Here is a 19,423-nt window from a genome sequence, read left to right on the forward strand (position 1 = left end):
GGTATAGTTTCCCCTCCACACCAATCTTTTTCATTTGCATTCTTTCTCATCTGCAAAATATGGTCTTCTGTGTCATGGTAGCATTTTCTTGGTCATTTACACACACACACACACACACACACACACACACACAGAACCTGTGTTATTGCTTTCATAATTCTTAGTTGTTGTTATACAAATTACTTCATTTTGTTTCCCCGATGAGTTTTAGAAAGATGCATCAGCCAGATGAACTCTAATAGAGTTGAAAGCTCTACATTTCTTCATTTGGACTTAGTTTAATTTCCTGTGATGAGATAATGGAAAAAATTAGGATGAAAATAAAGCCAAGGGATAAAACTTCAAAATAATAAAATCACCTCTTGGACAAGACTTGACTCTTAACAGGATTATCTAGTTCGCTTCCCTTCCCTCCAGGCAAGACCTCATTCCAAAGTAACAGAGAACTGTCCTGTTTTTGGAAAGCACCAATGAATGAAAGTCATGACATCCCACTATTACTCCATTTCAGGATCTTGTAGCCTCTGAAGCCAGAAAAATTTTTCATCTCTTCTCTCTCATCCAAATCCTTTTGCATAAAATACCATGCCAAATCTTATTTATTTTGTGCAAAGGAGTAAAATTATGTGTTACTTTTGAATATGCCATTAGTGAGATGTGATGGCACCCAAATACCACTCAAAGAATTTGATGCAATGCTTTTTGTTTACTCACAAAAAGCTGACTTTTAGGGTATTTTTAAAAATATTAAATTCATCTTTAGCAATCACCCATTTAAGGGCGCAGTTAGGTGGCACAGTGGATAGAGCACTGGCCCCGAGTCGGGAGGAATTGAGTTCAAATCCAGCCTCAGACACTTAACACTTACTAGCTGTGAGTCCCTGAGCAAGTCACTTAACCCCAATTGCCTCACTAAAAAAAAAAAAAGAAAAGAAAAGAAAAGAAAAGAAATCACCCATTTTAAAAAGTCAAGCTATTTATCTGATGTTGTGGAAGGGAAGAAGCACTTCCACTAGATTTATATTAAAAGGACTTGGATGTCAACCCCATTACCTTTACCTTTCCCATCCTTCATTTTTTTATCTTGGAGAAAGAAAAGGCAAAACCTTTCAGTGTCTTTAAAAAAAGAAAACAACACAAAAAACACAAAAACAAAACCAAAAAAACATAATGGAGTCACAAAGAGTCGGACATGATTGAAATGATTGAACAACAAAATGTTCTCCTCTGGGAATGGAGATAATAATACTTATAGAACCTATGTCATAAAACTGTTAGGATCAAATGTGAAACCACGTGCAAAGTGCTTTATAAATCTTTTTTTATTTTTTATTTTTTTTTTTGGTGAGGCAATGAGGGTTAAGTGACTTGCCCCGGGTCACACAGCTAGTAAGGGTCAAGTGTCTGAGGTCGGATTTGAACTCAGGTTCTCCTGAATCCAAGGCTGGTGCTTTCTCCACTGCACCACCTAGCTGCCCCTATAAATCTTTAAGCAATGTGTATATAGTATTCAACCACAGGGTGGTGGTGCTGCTACTAACTTGATCATATTTACCCATAAGAACCAAGTATGGGAAGTTCCACCAAACAGAACTATGGAAAAGTATCCTGCTCTCTGTGGTTCTAGAAAACTAGAGACCTCTATCCCTTAAATGTCTTTTTCTGTGTGATAACCCTTGCACAATTAGTCCAAGGTGTATAATCAATTTAGATTTATCCAATCAGAATAGCTTCCAGGTTCCATCCCACAGGGAAAACAAGGCCCATTTCCCTGAGTCTGTTATACTTCAATATACCCTAATCACATGTACACAGTTAATATGACTTCAGTCATACAAGTGACTAGACAAGAATAATAGTTGTATATAGTTTCTTTGTGCACAGGGATCACATCAACAAAAGTACTGTCAACTTGTAACAGAACTGCCACAAAGCTTTGCATATACTTCTTTTTTTTTTTTTTTTGTTATTTCAAATATTTTAATAAGAGTTCTCTGCCAGGCATTTAAAACACCAGTTTGTGAGGATAGACTCCATTGGAAAGAGAGAATACAGAACGCAGGTAGCCACGGAGCTGAGGAATCTTCTTGATTTGGGGCAGGATCTGAGAGTCCACTGCTTTCTGGTCAGCCTTGCGCTGCTCTGTAATCTCATATTTCTCTTTTTCTGTGTCAAAAATCTCTCCTTCTTGGTGTCTAGGTTTATGGAGCCTCTTCTTCTTGAAGTAAGCATCAGTAAGATGATTTGGAATTTTCACACCTGAAAGGTTAACCTTGGTAGAAGTGGCAATGACAAATTTCTGATGGGTTCTTCGCAGAGGAACACGGTTGATGGTCAGAGGTCCAGTTACCAGTAGTAAGCCACTAGCCAGCTGCTTCAGGAAAACCACTCGCTTGCCCCTGTGGCGGCCAGTGAGCATGATCAGAACTGTGCCTGGGGTGATGCTAGATCGGAGTCTCCTCACGTGCTGGCTGAAGGGCTTTTTGCCATGACTGAGCAGCTTTCTAGGCACATCCTCGGTAGGGTAATACCTAGGCATTTTGCGGATCTTCACCACTCGGTTTCCTCCATTCTTATCCCCACCAACTGGCTTTGAGATGGTAGCAGGTACCTTCTCTTTCTTTTTCCTTTCAATCCGGGTTTTGGGTGCAGTGTACTTGCGTTTATACATGGCCCGCCTAGAATACATGGCAGACCTTGAGTATCTGCCAATCCCTCTGGCCAGGACCGGGTTGCGGCTGCAATGCTTTCGAGGCTTTTTCACCACCTTCTCAGCAGCATCTTCCTTTTTGGGCTTCTTTTCCTTTTTTTCTTTTTTGACCTTTTTTTCCTTTACCTCCTTTGGGGGGTTTTGATCCGCCATCTTGAGAGTCGGGAAAGAGACTTTGCATATACTTCTTGCTAGATGTGGATTACCTTTTAACAGTCCATGGGTATGTCCCAACCTAAAAGTTTTAGGAATGATACAGTTCAGTTACTTCTCCATTGGACATTCCCACAACCAGTGTGGGAACAAGCAAAACCATTCATTTAAAAGGAATAGCAAGTTGTACATGATAGATTTGCAGTTTTGTGTACAATCATCTTTTTTCTACTGTTATGAAAATGCTTTTTTATTTAAGTTCAGATTAAAAAAATAATTTTAAAAAAAGATTTCTAAAAACACCTTCTAAATCATGTACCCATTTTGAGTTTATCTTTGTATAAGTTGTGAGATGTTGGCTTATGCCTAGTTTCTGCCAAACTACTTTTCTATTGTCCCAACAGTTTTTGTTAAAAAGTAAGTTCAAGCCCCAATATTTGGAACCTCTGAGTTTATCAAACTCCAGGTTACAGTGCTTACTTACTTCTGTCTATTGTATGCTTGATCTGTTCCACTGATTAACATACTACTTAGTCAATATCAAATTGTTTTGAAACACCTTTGTACCATAGTTTGACATCTGGTACAGCTAGGTCCCTTTCCTTGCCATTTTTTTTTTGTTGGTTCTCTTAATATTCTTGAGCTTTTGTTCCTTCAGATGAATTTGTTATCATTTTTTCAAGCTTTATAAACTAATTCTTTATTAGTTTTATTGGTATGACACCAAATAAATAAATAAATTTAGCTAATATTGTCATTTTTATTATATTGGCTCGGCCTATCCATGATGAATTATTATTTTTCCAGTTATTCAGAACTATCTTTATTCGTATGAAGTTTTTTATAATTATGTTCATATCTGAGTTCATCTGTGTGTTGGCAGGTAGACTCCCAAATATTTTATACTATCTATCGTTATTTAAATGCAAATTTTCTTCCTAGCTCTTCTTGCTGGATTTTGTTGGTAATATATAGAAATGCTGATGATTTCTGTCAATTGACCTTATATTTTGTCATTTTGCTGAGGTTGTTAAATTTTTTTTTAGTTGACTCTTTAGGGTGCTCTAAGTAAACCATCCTATCATCTGCAAAGAGTGTCAGTTTTATTTCCTCTTTTCCTCAGATTATCTTTTCATATTTTCTTGTCCTATTACTACAGCTAGCATTTCTAGTACAATATTTAACAGTAATGATGATAGTAGACATCCTGACATAACCCTTGATCTTACTGGAAAACATTCTATCTTATTCCTATTACAGATAATACTTGGTCTTGGTTTTAGATGAAGATGACTTATTTTAATGGAAGCTACATTTATTTCCATGTTCACTAGTGTTTCTAACATGTATAGGTGTTCTATTTTGTCAAAAGCTTTTCCTATACCTATTGAAATAAAATTTTGATTTTGTTATTAATATGGCCAGTTATGATTATAATTTTCCTGATATTGAACCAGCCCTTCATTACTGGTATAAATCCATCCTAGTCATACTGTCTGGTCCTTTTTGATGTATTGATGCAGTTTCTTTGATAATGTTTTATTGAAAATGTTTTCATATACATTTGGGGCCAAGATGGCAGAGGAAAGGTTGTGACTCCCCCAAGCTCCCAACAAACCCATCCACACACTTCCAAAAATAAAGCCATAAGACATCTCCCAGAGCAGCCTAACCCACAAAAGAACGGAGTGTGACTATTTTCCAGCCAAAGATGGCTTAACTGGATGACTGGGACCACCTGCTGTTTGGGCTGAAAGAAGAGCTCAGCACACAGTGTAGATGCAGCCTGGAACAGACTGTGCCTCCAAGGTGTCATAGTCTTCCACAACAGTGGCGGTGGTTGGCCAGGATGAAGTGATTGTGGTCTCTGCTGAAGTTGGGGCAAAGCTCCCATGTTCTGAACTAGTGGGCAGACTTTAGTGGTGGAGGCCCAGGCAGGGAGGGGCACAGACATGCCAAGTGTCCAACCATAAAGAATCAGATTTCAATCAGACATCTGCTTCCAGGTTGAGATGAGTTAGCAGAGAAAGCAGCAGACAATAGAAAGCTTCTTTGGGGAAAAAGCAGATCAGAACACACCCTCAGAAGATAACAACAAAGTCAAAGCACCAACATCCAAAGCTTCCAAGAAAAATATGAAGTGGCCCCAGGCCATGGAAGCACTCAAAAGGGACTTTGAAGAGAAAGTGGGAGAGGCAGAGAATATTTAGAGAAAGTAGGAGCAATAAAGATTTAGAGAGATGGAAGAAAGAATGGAAAGAGAAATGAGAGCCATGCAGGAGGATCATGAGAAAAAAGTCAATAGCTTGAAAAGCCAAATGGGAAATAAGATACAAAAGCTCTCTGAAGAAAATAATTGCCTAAGAATTAGGACTGAACAAATGGAAGCAAGTGACTTTATGAGAAACCAAAACAAAATAAAACAAATCCAAATGAATGAAAAAATAGAGGGCAATGTGAAATATCTCCTTGGAAAAACAGCTAACCTGGAAAAAAGATCCAGGAGAGATCATCTGAAAATAATTGGACCACCAGAAAACCATGACGAAAATAAGAGTTTATACATCATCTTCCAAGAAATTGTCAGGGAAAATTGCCCTGATATTCTAGAAGCAGGAGGTAAAATAGAAATTGAAAGAATCCACCTATCACCTCCTGAAAGAAATCCCAAAAGGAAAACTTCCAGAAATATTACAGCCAAATTCCAGAGATTGCAGATCAAGGATAAAATATTGCAAGCAGCTAAAAAAAAAAAAGGAATTCAAATACTGTGGAGCTACAGTAAGGATAACACAAGATCTAGCAGCATCTACATTAAAGGACAGGAGGGCATGGAATATGATATTCCAGAGGGCAAAGGAACTGGGACTAGAACCAGGAATCACATACCTGGCAAAACTGATCATAATCTTTCAGGGGGAAAAATGGGACTTCAATGAAAAAGAGGACTTTGAGGCATTTGTGATGAAAAGACCTGAGCTGAATAGAAAATTTGACTTTCTCTTTTTTTTTCTTTTGGTGGGGCAATGAGGGTTAAGTGACTTTCCCAGGGTCACACAGCTAGTAAGTGTCAAGTATCTGAAGCCAGATTTGAACTCAGGTCCTCCTGAATCCAGGGCTGGTGTTCTATCCATTGTGCCACCTAGCTGCCCCCAAAATTTGACTTTCAAATACAAGACCCTAGAGAAGCATAAAAAGGTAAGTAGGAAAAAGAAATAAGGAAGGATATTAAAAGGTTAAACTGTTTACATTCCTATATGGGAAAATAATACTTCTAACTCATAAGAACTTTCTCAGTAACAGGTCAGCTGAAAGAAATATGCTTATACAGAGGGCACAGGTGTGAATTGTATATGAAGGGATGATATCTGTAAAGCATTTATTTTTTTTGTCTATCCTTGTTTTTTGTAGGCCAGACACAGTGGGGTGTCTTATGTCTGGGGCCAGATTTGGGCTCAGGGCCTCCTGGGTGCAGGGCTGGTGCTTTGTCCACTGTGTCACCTTGCTGACCCATGACAATACCTTTAAAATAAAGTTAAGGGGTAAGAGGAATGCACTGGAAGAAAGGGAAAGGGAGAGGTGGACTGGGGAAAAGTAGCTCACATAAAAGAAACAAGAAAAAGCTTATGGAGTGGAGGGGAAGATGGGGAAGGAGCAGCGGAGTGAACAAACATTACTCTCATCAGAATTGGCTCAAAGAGGGAATACCTTACACACTCAAGTGGGTATAGTAACATATTTTGCCCTGAGAGAAAGTGGGAGGGGAAGGGGATAAGGGGGGTAGGGGAGAGAGGTGAAGGAAGGGAGGGCAAATTGGGGAAGAGGGCAGTAAAAAGCAAAACAATTTCAAGGAGGGATAGGATGAAGGAAGATAGAAAATAGAGTAAATATCAAGGGAAGGGAATAGGATGGAGGGTAATACAGTTAGCAATAGTAATTGTGAAAGAAATGATGAGCAGGATGATATCAGAAGGATGTATGAAAAAATGCAAACCATCAACAGAGGAAGAATTGATGATATCTGAATACAGATTAAAGTATAATTTTATTTGTTAGTGGCTTTTTCTAAAGTTATTTTGTCTATTTTCTTTCACAAGTTGACTAATGTGAAAATGTGTTTTGTATAACTGCACATGTATGACATACTGAATTGCTTGATTTCATAGGTAGGGTAGAGGAGGGAGGAAGAAAATTTAGAACACAAAGTTTTTAAAAAATCAATGTGAAAGGAAAAATTGTTTATTTTTTATACATGTAACTTGGGGGAAATTCTAAATAATTGTTTTTTAAAAAAGAAATCATTTTCATTAGTAATCATTAGAGAAATTGGTCTCTTGTTTGTTTTCAATGCTTTGACTCTCCATGGTTTCAATATTAAGACCATATTTTTGCTTTAGAAATAATTTAGTAGGATCTCTTTACCTGTTCTTTAAAACTATTTATGTATCATTGGAATTAATCGTTTTTGAAATTTTGGGTAGAATTCACTTGCAAAGCCACTTGGTTCTGAGGTATTTTCCTCCACTTTGGAAAATTCTTTATGATTTGCTCTTTTTTTTATTTTTATAAGAGTCTTAGAAAAGTCTCTTCTGAAAAATTAGATCTATCCAAAGTGAAATTGGCTGATTTCCTTGCCACAGGAAATGCTCAAGTAGACACTTTGCCTGGCTGGATGAAAACACCTTTAATGCTGTAGAGGGATTCCTGTTCAAGTAAAGTTTGGACAAGATATAACCAAAGATCCCTTCAAATTCTCAATTGCTGTTGTTGTTCATCTTTTGTTTTGAAAGAGGACCAATGACATTACAGGTTGATATCTTGACTTGCATGTGAATTAGATTTGAACACCAAGTCATCAGCCTCACTCTCTCTTCCAGACTCATCAATGTCCAGTGGCAAGACAAAAGTAGCCACGGTTTGGGATGCATTGGATTACCATGGCATCTTTGATGTCTGACCAATCTCTAAGTACCCCACAGTGCCTGCTTCAGCTGCTTTCATGGTTGTTGGAAAAAAAGGATTTTCATCAGCCTATTCTGCAAGGTGAAATCTTCACATGCTTGGGGAAGACATCTCTTTACCTCATTAATGGGTTTGAGGTATGTCAGTTATGCTTAAACTGGTTTAGATGTCTGCCAAACCAATTGTTATCAGGATGTGGCTGCTGCATATGTTACAGGTTCATGGGTTCACAGGTGAATCCCAAAGATGCATGAGCAGCTCTGAAAAGGGCTTGATAAGGCTTCACACCAAACGGGCTAGTTCCCCTGAACATCCCATACACCCCAACTCTGAATGGTAATCTTGTGTAGAATCCAATGATTATTGCGAACATGTAGCTTTTATTTAAAATAAAAAAGCTTACATTCAAAATAAAATGAAAATGGGGCCCCAGAAAGGGAGAAAAAGATCAACTTTCTCAACTCACTCAAATCCCCTGGACTTCTGTTTCCTCAACTGTAAAATGAGGGCTTGAACTAAATAGCTTCTAAGGTCCTTCCAGTTCTAAATCTCTCCCATGTCTTGGGATCTATGACCCTATGATCCTAAAAGCAGTAGTTTAAGCCTTGGAAGCAAATGAGATTGTCATGGGGGAACATGTAAAGAAAGAAAACTAAGGGCAGACCTTAGAAGATCTTCCACTGTGGGACAAGAAAGGGGACTGGGAATTAGAAGGAGCCAACCTTAGAAAGGGAGGACTCAAGTGAGTATGGCATCTCTCAGGCCAAAGGAGTATAGTCAGCCATTGAGATTATCCACTGGAGGGGCAGCTAGGTGGCAGAGTAGATAAAGCACTGGCCCTGGATTCAGCAGGACCTGAGTTCAAATCTGGCCTCAGACACTTGACACTTACTAGCTGTCTGACCCTGGGCAAATCACTTAACCCTCAGTGACCTGCAAAAAAATAAATGTGGCATTTCTTTCCATTATGAATGTAGGCAACAAACATTATTGTGAGATTCACCAGACTGTCAAAGGAGACCATGACACAGAAAAAGTTAAATATTCCTACACTAGATAAATGCAAATGATTTTGGCTCTAGAATCATAATGGTCATGGGCTATTTGCATTTTCATAACTGATTCAAGAAACCTGCAAAGCCCTTAAACCCAAAGGAATGAATGTCTCTCAGTAGAAGTTCAAGTAGTATAGTAATGGGAAGGTTGGTTAACCATTTAGATGACCACCTGCTCTAGCTCTTTATGAGATGAGTCCTATCTGGTTCTATCAATTTGGGAAGAGGTATAAGCACTGTAAATTAGAGCAAGTGACAATAGAATGAACTTGAGCAGAGCTGCCAAACTCACCAACAAAGGGTCTCAAACTCCCCTCCCCCCAACACCAGAATAAAATGTAATTGGTGAATGTTTAACAACAAAGATAAAAACATAATACAACATATATATATTGTATAATTATATTTCTGATTTTCAAGTCAATAAGCCCATGGAGTTCCATTTCTACTGCAGTTTTTACTACTGGCCTAAAGAAAAGAATACTGGATTAGGAATTTCAATTTTATTCCTGGCTCTTTCAATAATTCATCAATGCTGCTCCTCTGCAGCCTCATTTGTGAAATGAGGATAGTTGTTTAGACAATCCCTATGGTCACTTCTGTTTGGGAGGGCTTATGACCTGATTGGGGGAGGGGGCCTATCTCACCCAAAGAAAGAATTGGAGGCTCACCATGAATCTTCTAAAATAAAAATAGATTTATTAGGAGGGAGGAAAATATGGCTGGGAACAGATCACCTTGGTGACTGCCCCACAGGAATAAGAAAAGACCTGGTCTTTTGTATCTTTACAAAACAAAGGGAAAGAAATTGCAAAGCAATTCCCTGGGAGGGAAATTCAACAGAGAGGGTTTGGGGATAATGCAGCTCAGATTGTTTTAATATAGGGATGCTATAAAAGCCAAGGTGCACTGATAATAATTGATGAAGGGGCTGAGGCAGGAAGTGGTTAGGACCATGGACATATGGAGATCATCCTGGTGAAAAGAATGGTATCTCTGCTTGAGATGCCTGGGGTGTTATAAAATGACCACAAACAAACCTATATCCTAGAAGAGTACAGATAAATCAAGTAACATTCAGAAGAATTATGTACAGGAGACAGGCATAGCAGGTCTGAGGCCTGGCTGAGAGAGTGGGATACTGTGGACTTGAGTCAGTTCAGACTCTAAGACTGGGGTCTGGAAAGTAACCAGCCCCCAGTCCCTGTTATTGTTAGTCCATATTCCATCCCATTGCTAAAACACACTCTTCCCCCCTTATTCTGTGGCCAAGCAGGAGAGCTGTCTCTTGTTAGTGCAGACCCACCCTGATACTACCTCTCTCTTCTTGCATTCCTAAGCCATAGCTCCTCATACCAGCACCTGGTACCATCTCTCCCTTCTTCCTCCTTTCCCTGTCCTTACATGGGTAGAGTAGTTTCACCCTTTCCTCCTCCCCTTCCCTCCAGCTCTCGAACCCAGCTGAGCATGCCTCCATACCATGATCATGCGCTGAACACACATGCTGAATGAGACAGAATTGGACATTAGATTGTGAGCTCACCCTGTGCATGAGGGGACTACCCCCTCAAACTTCCATAAAAACCCAAATCATGAGCGCATCATTGTATTCCTCATCTCTTGCATGGAGTCACCCATTCTCATGAGAATGAAATAAATCTATCTCTGCTTGACTTGGTGGTCTCTTCGAATTATTTGGGCAAACTGAGGCAATTGTCCCATACACTGAGATAGGGTGTTTCCTTCAAAGAACAGGTATAGGATATGACCTGGAGGCATTAAGGTCAAGAACTAGGGGAGGAGAGGTTTCTTCATTCTGTGGATGTGTCTTACATAAGCCCCAGTCAAAAGGGCCTGCCTTAGTTACTGCTTCTCCTAATTGAATCAGGGTGTTATCACTTCAGGTAGCAGAGTTCATAATTCAAAAGGGATGGGAGAGCCCAGATGATGGTGAGAGGAATGGCCACAAGTGGGATGGTTCAGTCCCTGAGGCAGCAGACTGGGTAGAATAGGAACAACGAACAGAAGGGTCAAAAGTAAAAAATGAGGGTACAAAAAAGAGAGAAGGAATACTCATTCCAGGGTGTCTGTGGGCAGAAGAGAAACGAGATCCTCCACTGGTCCCTCAAGATTATGTCCTTTTTCCCCCCTGTTTGATTCTGAGGGAGCAAAGGGTTTAATGCAAGAAACATGAATCCATGTATTCTGCCACTTGAAGCTTTACAGCTGTGGGTGTTGATAGGATGACTTGATGGGGACCCTTCCATGGAGGCACTAGTTGGTTCTGTACCTCTGGGTTCCAAGTTTTCAGAAACACTAAGGCCCCTGGATGGGCTGGGTGTTGAGGTTAGTAAGTGAACCTTATACTTTTTACTTAGCCATAGCATTCTTTTTTTCTTTTTTTTTTAGGGCAATGAGGATTAAGTGACTGGCCCTGAGTGACACAGCTAGTGTCAAGTGTCCGAGGCTGTATTTGAACTCAGGTCCTCCTGAATCCAGGGCAAGTACTTTATTCACTGTGCCACCTAGCTGCCCTGAACCCTATACTTTTTGAAAGGTGGTAGGTGAGTAAAATCTATCTACAAATCTTCCCCTGGTAGTCCTCCTTGTCTTTGGATTGACTTGAGGAGAGGGGGATGGTTTGAGGGCCCCAGTGGTGTTAGCTTGGGTGTAGAGGGCACAGGAATTGCAGACATCCCAAATGGTCTTGGAGATGCCCATGCCAGTAAATAGAGGCTTTACTAATATGGTTAGAGCTTCCCTGCCCAGGTGAGTGGAATTGTGGAGGCCCACTGCAAATTTCCAAGTCATATTCCTGGGAGGAAAGCAGCAAATCAGAAAGAGAATGCCACCATCCTCTATCCTCAGGAACAGAACTTTGATTTTTAGCCTGTTTGGTCTCCTCCTTGCTATGGGAAGGGGAGATACTTTGGGGCACAGTAGGGTGCAAGGGAGCCAGGGCTCAGACAGGTGAATGGACCTGGCAGCTGACTTAGCACCCTGTGATTCCCTCATGCTATGTATGAGTTGATAGTTTGATGCAGTGCATAACAGAGACCTAACTAGGCAGGTTTATGACCTCAAGTAAGCCTAGAATCTCCATGCTTCACAGTAGAATTCTTTGAAGTCAAGAGTCTTTCTTCTTCCCAAATGGAAAGCATGAAATGTATAACTACCTTTTACATAAATAAATACTCTTAGCTACCACCACCACCCTTCATGTGTTTGCAGTGGGGAGGAATGTATCTTCTAAACCAAAAAGATACCCAGTTCATTTAGCCTTATCATAATACCACATAAGCATTAGCAGGATGATAGCAAACCTGAGTATCAAGTGGTATATCAAGTGACCACACATTTAGATTGAAAACAGTAAGATCTTACATACTTGCAGTGTGCCATATCTTCTTCCGACTTGCTCTGATTATAGAAATCTGCTATAAAAGAAAAATCAGGGACATGATTATAATAACCAGGATAAAGCATCCTTAGTTTTAAGTTTTCTGTGTTTAAAATGTCTTTATTCTCCTTTTCTCTAAAGAGCTGAGACCTTAGAAACTTATCATATAAAGCTAAGTCATAGGCAAAACCATTAACCACATAGATTCTGGAATAGCCAGGTGGGAAACATTTCCTGTTCATCAGGAACATAATCAGGAAACCAAGTCAGAAGGAGCCTACCTTAGATGTGACCAAAATCCTCCTCTCAGCTTTTTCCCAGATCCCTCCACCTGTAGAAGCACATTCCCTCAGAGTAATGTGGCATTCTCCCCAGTAGTGGATTATTGACTTAATGATCCATACAATTATACCTGAATTCAAAATTCAAAACAATATCAATGACAGTCCCAAAATAGCAAATTTCTACTCTCATGGAGTTGCAATGAGCAAACAAAGTTTACCAGGAGACACACACATGTAAGAGGTTTCACATAACATCTTTCACTTGGTCTTTCTTTTCCTTCTTCTCTGAGGTTAAAGTTATCCTGGTATAAAGATTGATCATTAGAAATTACTTCTATATAATAAGAACAAGTTATTTTCTGTCAAGTTTACAAATTAAGGGAAGTCTAGAAGGTCTCTTTCTGTGTCTTATCCCATACAATAATTTACCAATTCCCCTTAGCTCCAAAATTCTTCCAGGGATTTCCTCTTTGTCTAAGAGAGGAAACAAAACAAATAACATAGTCTATAACAAAAACAGGTAGGATCCTCATATAATTGACATTTTCTAATTTTAACACATACACACCAATTTAAAAGTTACTTTAAAATGGACCAGTATTTTAATTTGCAAGATTCTGTAAATATCCAACTACATCTTCCAATCAACCTCAATTGCTTTTAGGTTCTTCCAGGATAATTGCAGATGTGTATTTTAAAATTCTAAATGTGGGTTCTAATCTGTCCCCCCCAGTTTTTTGGGGGAAATTGGCTAAAATCATTGTTAAATTCACCAAGGGTTTAGGCTTTTAAGGGTTTATTAAAAGATATAAGATAGTAAAGAGAGAAAAAGATTGAGATCAGATTCCTTATAGCATGGAAATCCTAGCATTCCTAATCACCCACTTGAAGTCCTGCCACCAAGCCAATGTCTTGAACCCAAGAGCAAGATGTCCCCCACCAGCAACAACTTCCTCCTTCATGTTCTCCTCCCAGAAATGGGAGGTTCTTCAAGCTGATTGGCTATCTTCATTCAAATCCATTGGTTCACTGGACTTGAAGGTGGTCTTGAGTTAAGTTAGAAGTTTTTAGCTTCTGAGAACAATACCTTCTTAAGGGCTAGCCAGATGTCCTTACAATCTAGTTAACTTGAAGTAGGCTAATCAGCAGTCAATCACTCTCACTTAATTCAATCAGTTTGGATTAATCTCCAGGTGGGCCTTTGAGTTATCTACTAAATCCCCTTATGTACTACATTCCATTTTCTTGACACACAGGTAAGCACTTAAAGTGAGAGTACACTCCTTTTCCCCCCTCAGAAGTTTCCAAACTTTACTTTCAAGTTCTCTGTTCACACTGTCAGTGGAAACAGGGTGCAACTTTCTTTCTACTTGCTTTTACCAACCATATGAAGTTCTCTGAATTTAGACTTTCTTACTCACCCTTCTGATACTGCTGCAGTCAGCATCAGGGAGGGAAGGAGGGAAAGAAAGAGAAAAAGATTCTCTGATTGTTTCCCTTTTAGAAAAATATCTATGTAACTCCAAATAGCTTAGTTCTTGACCATAGTACTTCAGAATGTGGTCAGCAGACCAGCAGCTTTCTAACCCATTCATTCCCTTTTTAACAGTAAGCAAATTGTACACTGTAAGAAAACCTAGAAAGCATAGTACCTTAAAACAATATTAGGAATTTAAAAAATTTCACAAAACCAATTAATTACCAATTAGGTATTCTTAGTTTAGTTGCATGAGCTTCTGCTCTATGCTACACACAGAAAATCTCTCATTATGCCTCATGAGACAGCAAATGGTACATTTTAACTTACTAAGGCCTAATACTTTAAGCACTTTCAAAGAGAAAGACTATTATCCATAAATCACATAGTACATTCAAAACATGGTGCATTTCTCAGCTATGTTTAAATTTTCTTTACTCTCCTTTTCTCTAAAGATCTGAGACATCTGCTCATACTTTAGAAATTTATCAGATAAAGAGTTAGATGGGTCGTCCCCACCCCCACCCCAGGGGCTTTTTTGTTAAGACTTTTTGCAGACAGCAGATTTTAGCAGAGCTGACAGGGTGTGGCCCTTTTACCAGAGTTAAATAAAAGCTATTCTTAGGACAATGTGGTTCAATGGTTAGAAACTGTTTAAAAATTATAGTCAGTCATGGCTACCAGGTTTCTTCCAGTTGTCAATGAAGTCCAGAGACAGAATGACAGTTTGCATTATCTAGAAACTCCAACTCTACACCTAACTAACTCAATGGACTTCAACAAGACATCTGATGAAGTTAGAAGGAGTCAGGGTACGGAACCTGAGAAAACTACTAAAGTAATGAAGCCCTGTGACTTAGGAAAGCAATTAGAAAATGTTTTTTAGGCAATCTGAGATGTGCATTTGGAGCCCAGAAGGAAGTCAGGAACACAGGGAGAGAGTGAGGCACAACTAACACAGAAAGAAGGAGTAGGATTCTGTTGAAAGAATTCTGAAAGAATTTTAGTTTTTGATGAGCTGGGTCTCCAAGAGGGTGACCCACATTGTGGAAATGAGAAAATCCTCCAGAGGCCAATACATACAGACCTAGATTCTATAGGACCCAGAAGCCAGCATTCCAAACTCCATCTGAAGATCAGTGACCTAGCTGACCTCTGTGCCCTTCAATAGTGCCTTTCCCTTGTAATGCCACTCATTGGAAGCAATAAGAGTTAACACCTCTGGTAAGTGTGATCTCCCTGTGAATTAGTTTCCTTAATTTTCAGATGAGTTCATAAAGTGTCTTTCCACAATCCCCTGTCTACACCAAACCTATTGAATATAAACCTTGTTGACACCTCCTGCAGTTGTGAACCCACTCCCTGCCAATCAGAGGAAAGGGTGGTCCTTCTTCTCAGTATAAATGCTGGAAGGATCCTCAACCCTTCAAACTTGCAGAGCTCCCAAGAGGGTGACATCCATTTCAAAGTGTTGAAAAAGCACCAGGGCTCACTGCATCCAGTCCTATTCTGTGGGGCTGCCAAGAAGTTGACACAGGTCAACTGAGGGCCTAGAAGGAGGACCAAAGCTCTTTAAGTCCTGTAGAAATCTCACTATCTGCCATGAGACCAAAGCAAAGACAAGTTCCTCGGTGGGTGAAGGGCAGGAAAGCTGGAAGGAAGCTTACAGAATCTGGCAGGATGAACATGTGTAATCACAGCACTGAGAGCTCCTGTGAAGGCAGCCCCTATGAAGTGGAAGTGGAGCTAAGTCCTAGCTTTTTCATGGACACACCAAGCACCTCCAACGAAAATGTCCAGGACATTGAGGTGCAGGAGTTCAAGGGCACTGTGGAGAGCAAGATGCCATTACCCAGGACTGAAGACTGTAAGACCAATAGCTCCAGATATCAAACAAGTGAAGATGGGGAAGCTGAACCCCATAATGAAGGAGAAGAGGACACTCAGCCCAACCTAGTCATGGAGAACTTCAACCATCTGCATGATTCCTGGAAAGTCAAGAGCTCCCAGCCCAAGAGGCAGCTTCCTCTGGACTCCCCAGGGCCCTCAGGCAGGACCAAGAGACCTTGTCCACAGGGCAGCCTTGGTCCTACTTTATGCCACCAACTGGAATCTTCTGAGCTGGCCATGCTGCGTCACAAGGTCAGGGAATTGAACAGCAGCCTACATTTCATGAGCAGAACCATGGATGCTTTGTATGAATATGCTCAATCCATACAAAGGGCCCTGGAAACCCAGGTGGAGGCCTTTTGGGCTCAGAGTTAGAGGGAAAGTCACATTCAGAGGGCAGACACCTGGGATCAACCAGTCACTCCAACTCCATACCATTCCCAGCACCCCCTGTAAGGCTGCTCCAATCTCTATATCCCCAGCCAAACCCTGTGGAGTACCCTCATAGCCCACCACTACTCTACCCCATAGAATGGCTGGAACAAGTGGAGCACCACCAGCAATCTACTGCAGTGCCCAGAGCTTCAGACTATGTCACAGCTCTCTAACTGTCCCCAACACCAGTATGGACAGCAAGAGGCTACCCTGAGGAAAACACCCATGATGAATATAGTACCTAAATAATGACATAGTGGTGATAGACTAACCATGCAAGCCCTGGGAGGCACACCCACTTTTGGAAATAGTTCCTGTGGCAATTTTCCCTTGACAACTAATAGTGATTAGGACTGTTTTGTTTTGTTTTGTTTCCATTTAGAGTTGGGATGTGGGAAAGAAAGAAAATAAATTCTTGGAATTGAAATGTTCATTTTGACAATAATTATAAAAAACTAAATAAATCTTTGCTTCTGTGTTTATTTTAAAAATCATAAAAAGAAGACTGGTTTTGTGTGAGATTTAAAATTCTATATAAGAGCATTAAACTCATCCTTTTAACTTTTCCCATATACAAATGAATAATCTTAGATCTAAGCTTAGTCTATATTCCTGGAGGAGCCTTTCTACAGTAAATCTCCAGCAGGTGGCATCATTCCAATAGTTACATTTGCAAATAGAACACTTGTACTTATATCCCAGTGTGTTACTTACTTGATACCTGGCTTGGCCAAATCACTTAAACCTCCTGGATCTCAGTTTCCTCCACTGTGAAATGAGGGGTTTGGACTAATTGGTTTCTAAGGTCCTTCCAATTGTAAATCTCTCCCATGTCTTGAGATCTATGACCCCATGATCCTAAAAGCAGTAGTTTAAGCCTTAGAAGCAAATGAGATTGTCATGGGGGAACATGTAAAGAAAGAAAACTAAGGGCAGACCTTAGAAGATCTTCCACTGTGGGACAAGAAAGGGGATTGGGAATTAGAAGGAGCTAAAGTTAGAAAGAGAGGACTCAAGTGAGTATGGCATCTCTCAGGCCAAAGGAGTAGTCAGCCATTGAGATTATCCACTGGAAAGAAAGTATAAAAAATGAGATAATATAGCAGTTTTTAAAGTTCTTTGCAACCCTTCTAGTTCTATGAAAATGGGAATATGGTTATGATATTTTGATTATGGTTATGATTATTATTGATGTCCAGAAAATGGGGAATACCTAACTTGGGGTACATCAATGTAATGGAATAGCAGTCTATAAAGGAGGGTAGAAGGAAAGAGAATATGTACATTCAGACTTGGATTCTGGAGGACCCAGAAGCCAGCATTCCAAGTTCTCTTTCAAGATCAGTGACCTAGCTGACTTCTGTGTCCTTCAATAGTGGAAACAAGAGGAGTTAGGTGTGATCTCCCTATGGCTTAGTTTCCCTACTTTTAATATGATTTAATAAGGTGTTCTTCAACAATACCAAGTGTACACCAAACCTATTACATATAAACAGTGTTGACACATCCAGCAGTTGTGAACCCACTCCCTACCAATCAGAGGAAAGACTGGTCCTTCTTCCCAGTATAAATATTGTAACGATTGGAATAACGCCACCTGCTGGATACTTACTGTAGAAGAGTTCTGCCCATGAAGGGAAGGTCTTTGAGGGCAAGACCAGGAGTCTTTTCTTCAGGAGTCAGGAAGTGACGCGGACTAGTGGGAGGAGGAAGGAAGAGACTGGCGCTCAGTCTCACGCTCTTTCCTCTGGACTCTGGCGGAGAAGGGAGCTAGAAATGTGCTCTCCCTTTAATAGATAGGAATCTAGGCCTTTTTCTCTCTCTTTACCAAATTCTTATTCTCCTTAATAAATGCTTAAAAGTCTAACTCTTGCTAAAGCTTATAATTTATTGGCGACCACTCATTAGATATTTTAGACAGTTTAGCTAGAATTTTAGCCCTTAACAGATGGCTGACCACGAAGAGGAAAGCTAACCCTCAGTCTTCTGATCTGCTGGTTGGGTAAGAAATTTCCCCTCCCTCTCCCTTTAACTGCTAAGTACTGGTGCACTGGCTGTGTTTTCCTTTAAATTTTTTCGAATGGACCTTTTAAACTCCCTAATTACCCTATTTTTGATTTTAGTCTGTTTAACCAGACAAATGGGAGATAAGATCATGTTAATGCTTTGTTTTTGTGGATTTTCTATTTTTCTTTTTATTTTTGTTAAAAGAGCCAGCAACTTACTCACACAAGGAAATATCTCTCCCTCTCCCAACCATGCTTTTTCAGAGAAACCTGAAGAGATTCCTGCAGCTTTTCCCAGTTCTAACAGTAATTAACAGTAACAGTTGCTTTAATTTTGCATGCCTGGAGGCAATGACCCACCCTCTAGAAGCTTTTAATCCCATAGTGCCTGGAGGCAAAGTGGGGGAAGAGGAATCCAGGCCTGAGTTCAAAATCAAGTCTGATTCAAATTGCGCTGGTCCCTCCCCTCCTCTCCAGACCCCACCCTCTACTCCTCCTATGGCCAAGCCCATAGCTTCCCCTGCCTGGGAAGTCCAGAGATCTGATGCGCATGCTCAACTTTTTCTACCTGCATTTGCAGCTTCAGGCTCAGCCCTTCCCCATCCTGGCTGTGCTTTTGAGACAATCTTAGAAAACTCTTTAAATTCCAGATATGCTCGTTTTGTTCATAATTTTGCTAACCTGCTTTTGTCTTTAATTAGTAATCTTATAAAGCATTTGTATGGTGAAAAGCCCGACAGACAATATAGAGGGGTTAAAGAAGAAAAACTTAAGCTGAATAAGAATGACAATCAACATAGTTCAAGACTCTGCTTCTTTTGCCATGGAAGGGTATATATTGTACAGAAATGTAGAAGTAAGCAGCAAGGTACTGATATGAGTATTGGGGATTTTAGATATCGGAATCAAGAGTGTTCTGAATTCACTCAGATTATTAATGTCAGTTCAGAGGTTACATAGGATTTCTATGCTATTACATATACATTTTGGAATTAATGGTATAGGTTTATTTTCATAGAGATTTTAATCCTTTTGAGATTGTGTCTTATAC

At 40.0% G+C, this 19,423-nt stretch overlaps 1 protein-coding gene across 1 annotated transcript; it reads right to left on the bottom strand.

Annotated features, from left to right (window-relative positions):
* Positions 1–1,946: 1,946 nt before the first annotated feature.
* On the bottom strand, positions 1,947–2,863 carry LOC122734840 (60S ribosomal protein L6-like). The gene has a single exon (XM_043975950.1). The coding sequence runs from the start codon at positions 2,861–2,863 to the stop codon at positions 2,006–2,008; it is 858 nt and encodes a 285-aa protein (XP_043831885.1). The 3' UTR covers positions 1,947–2,005.
* Positions 2,864–19,423: the final 16,560 nt, after the last annotated feature.

The sequence above is a fragment of the Dromiciops gliroides genome, chromosome 1, assembly GCF_019393635.1.
Source record: "Dromiciops gliroides isolate mDroGli1 chromosome 1, mDroGli1.pri, whole genome shotgun sequence".
Classification (NCBI taxonomy): Eukaryota; Metazoa; Chordata; class Mammalia; order Microbiotheria; family Microbiotheriidae; genus Dromiciops; species Dromiciops gliroides.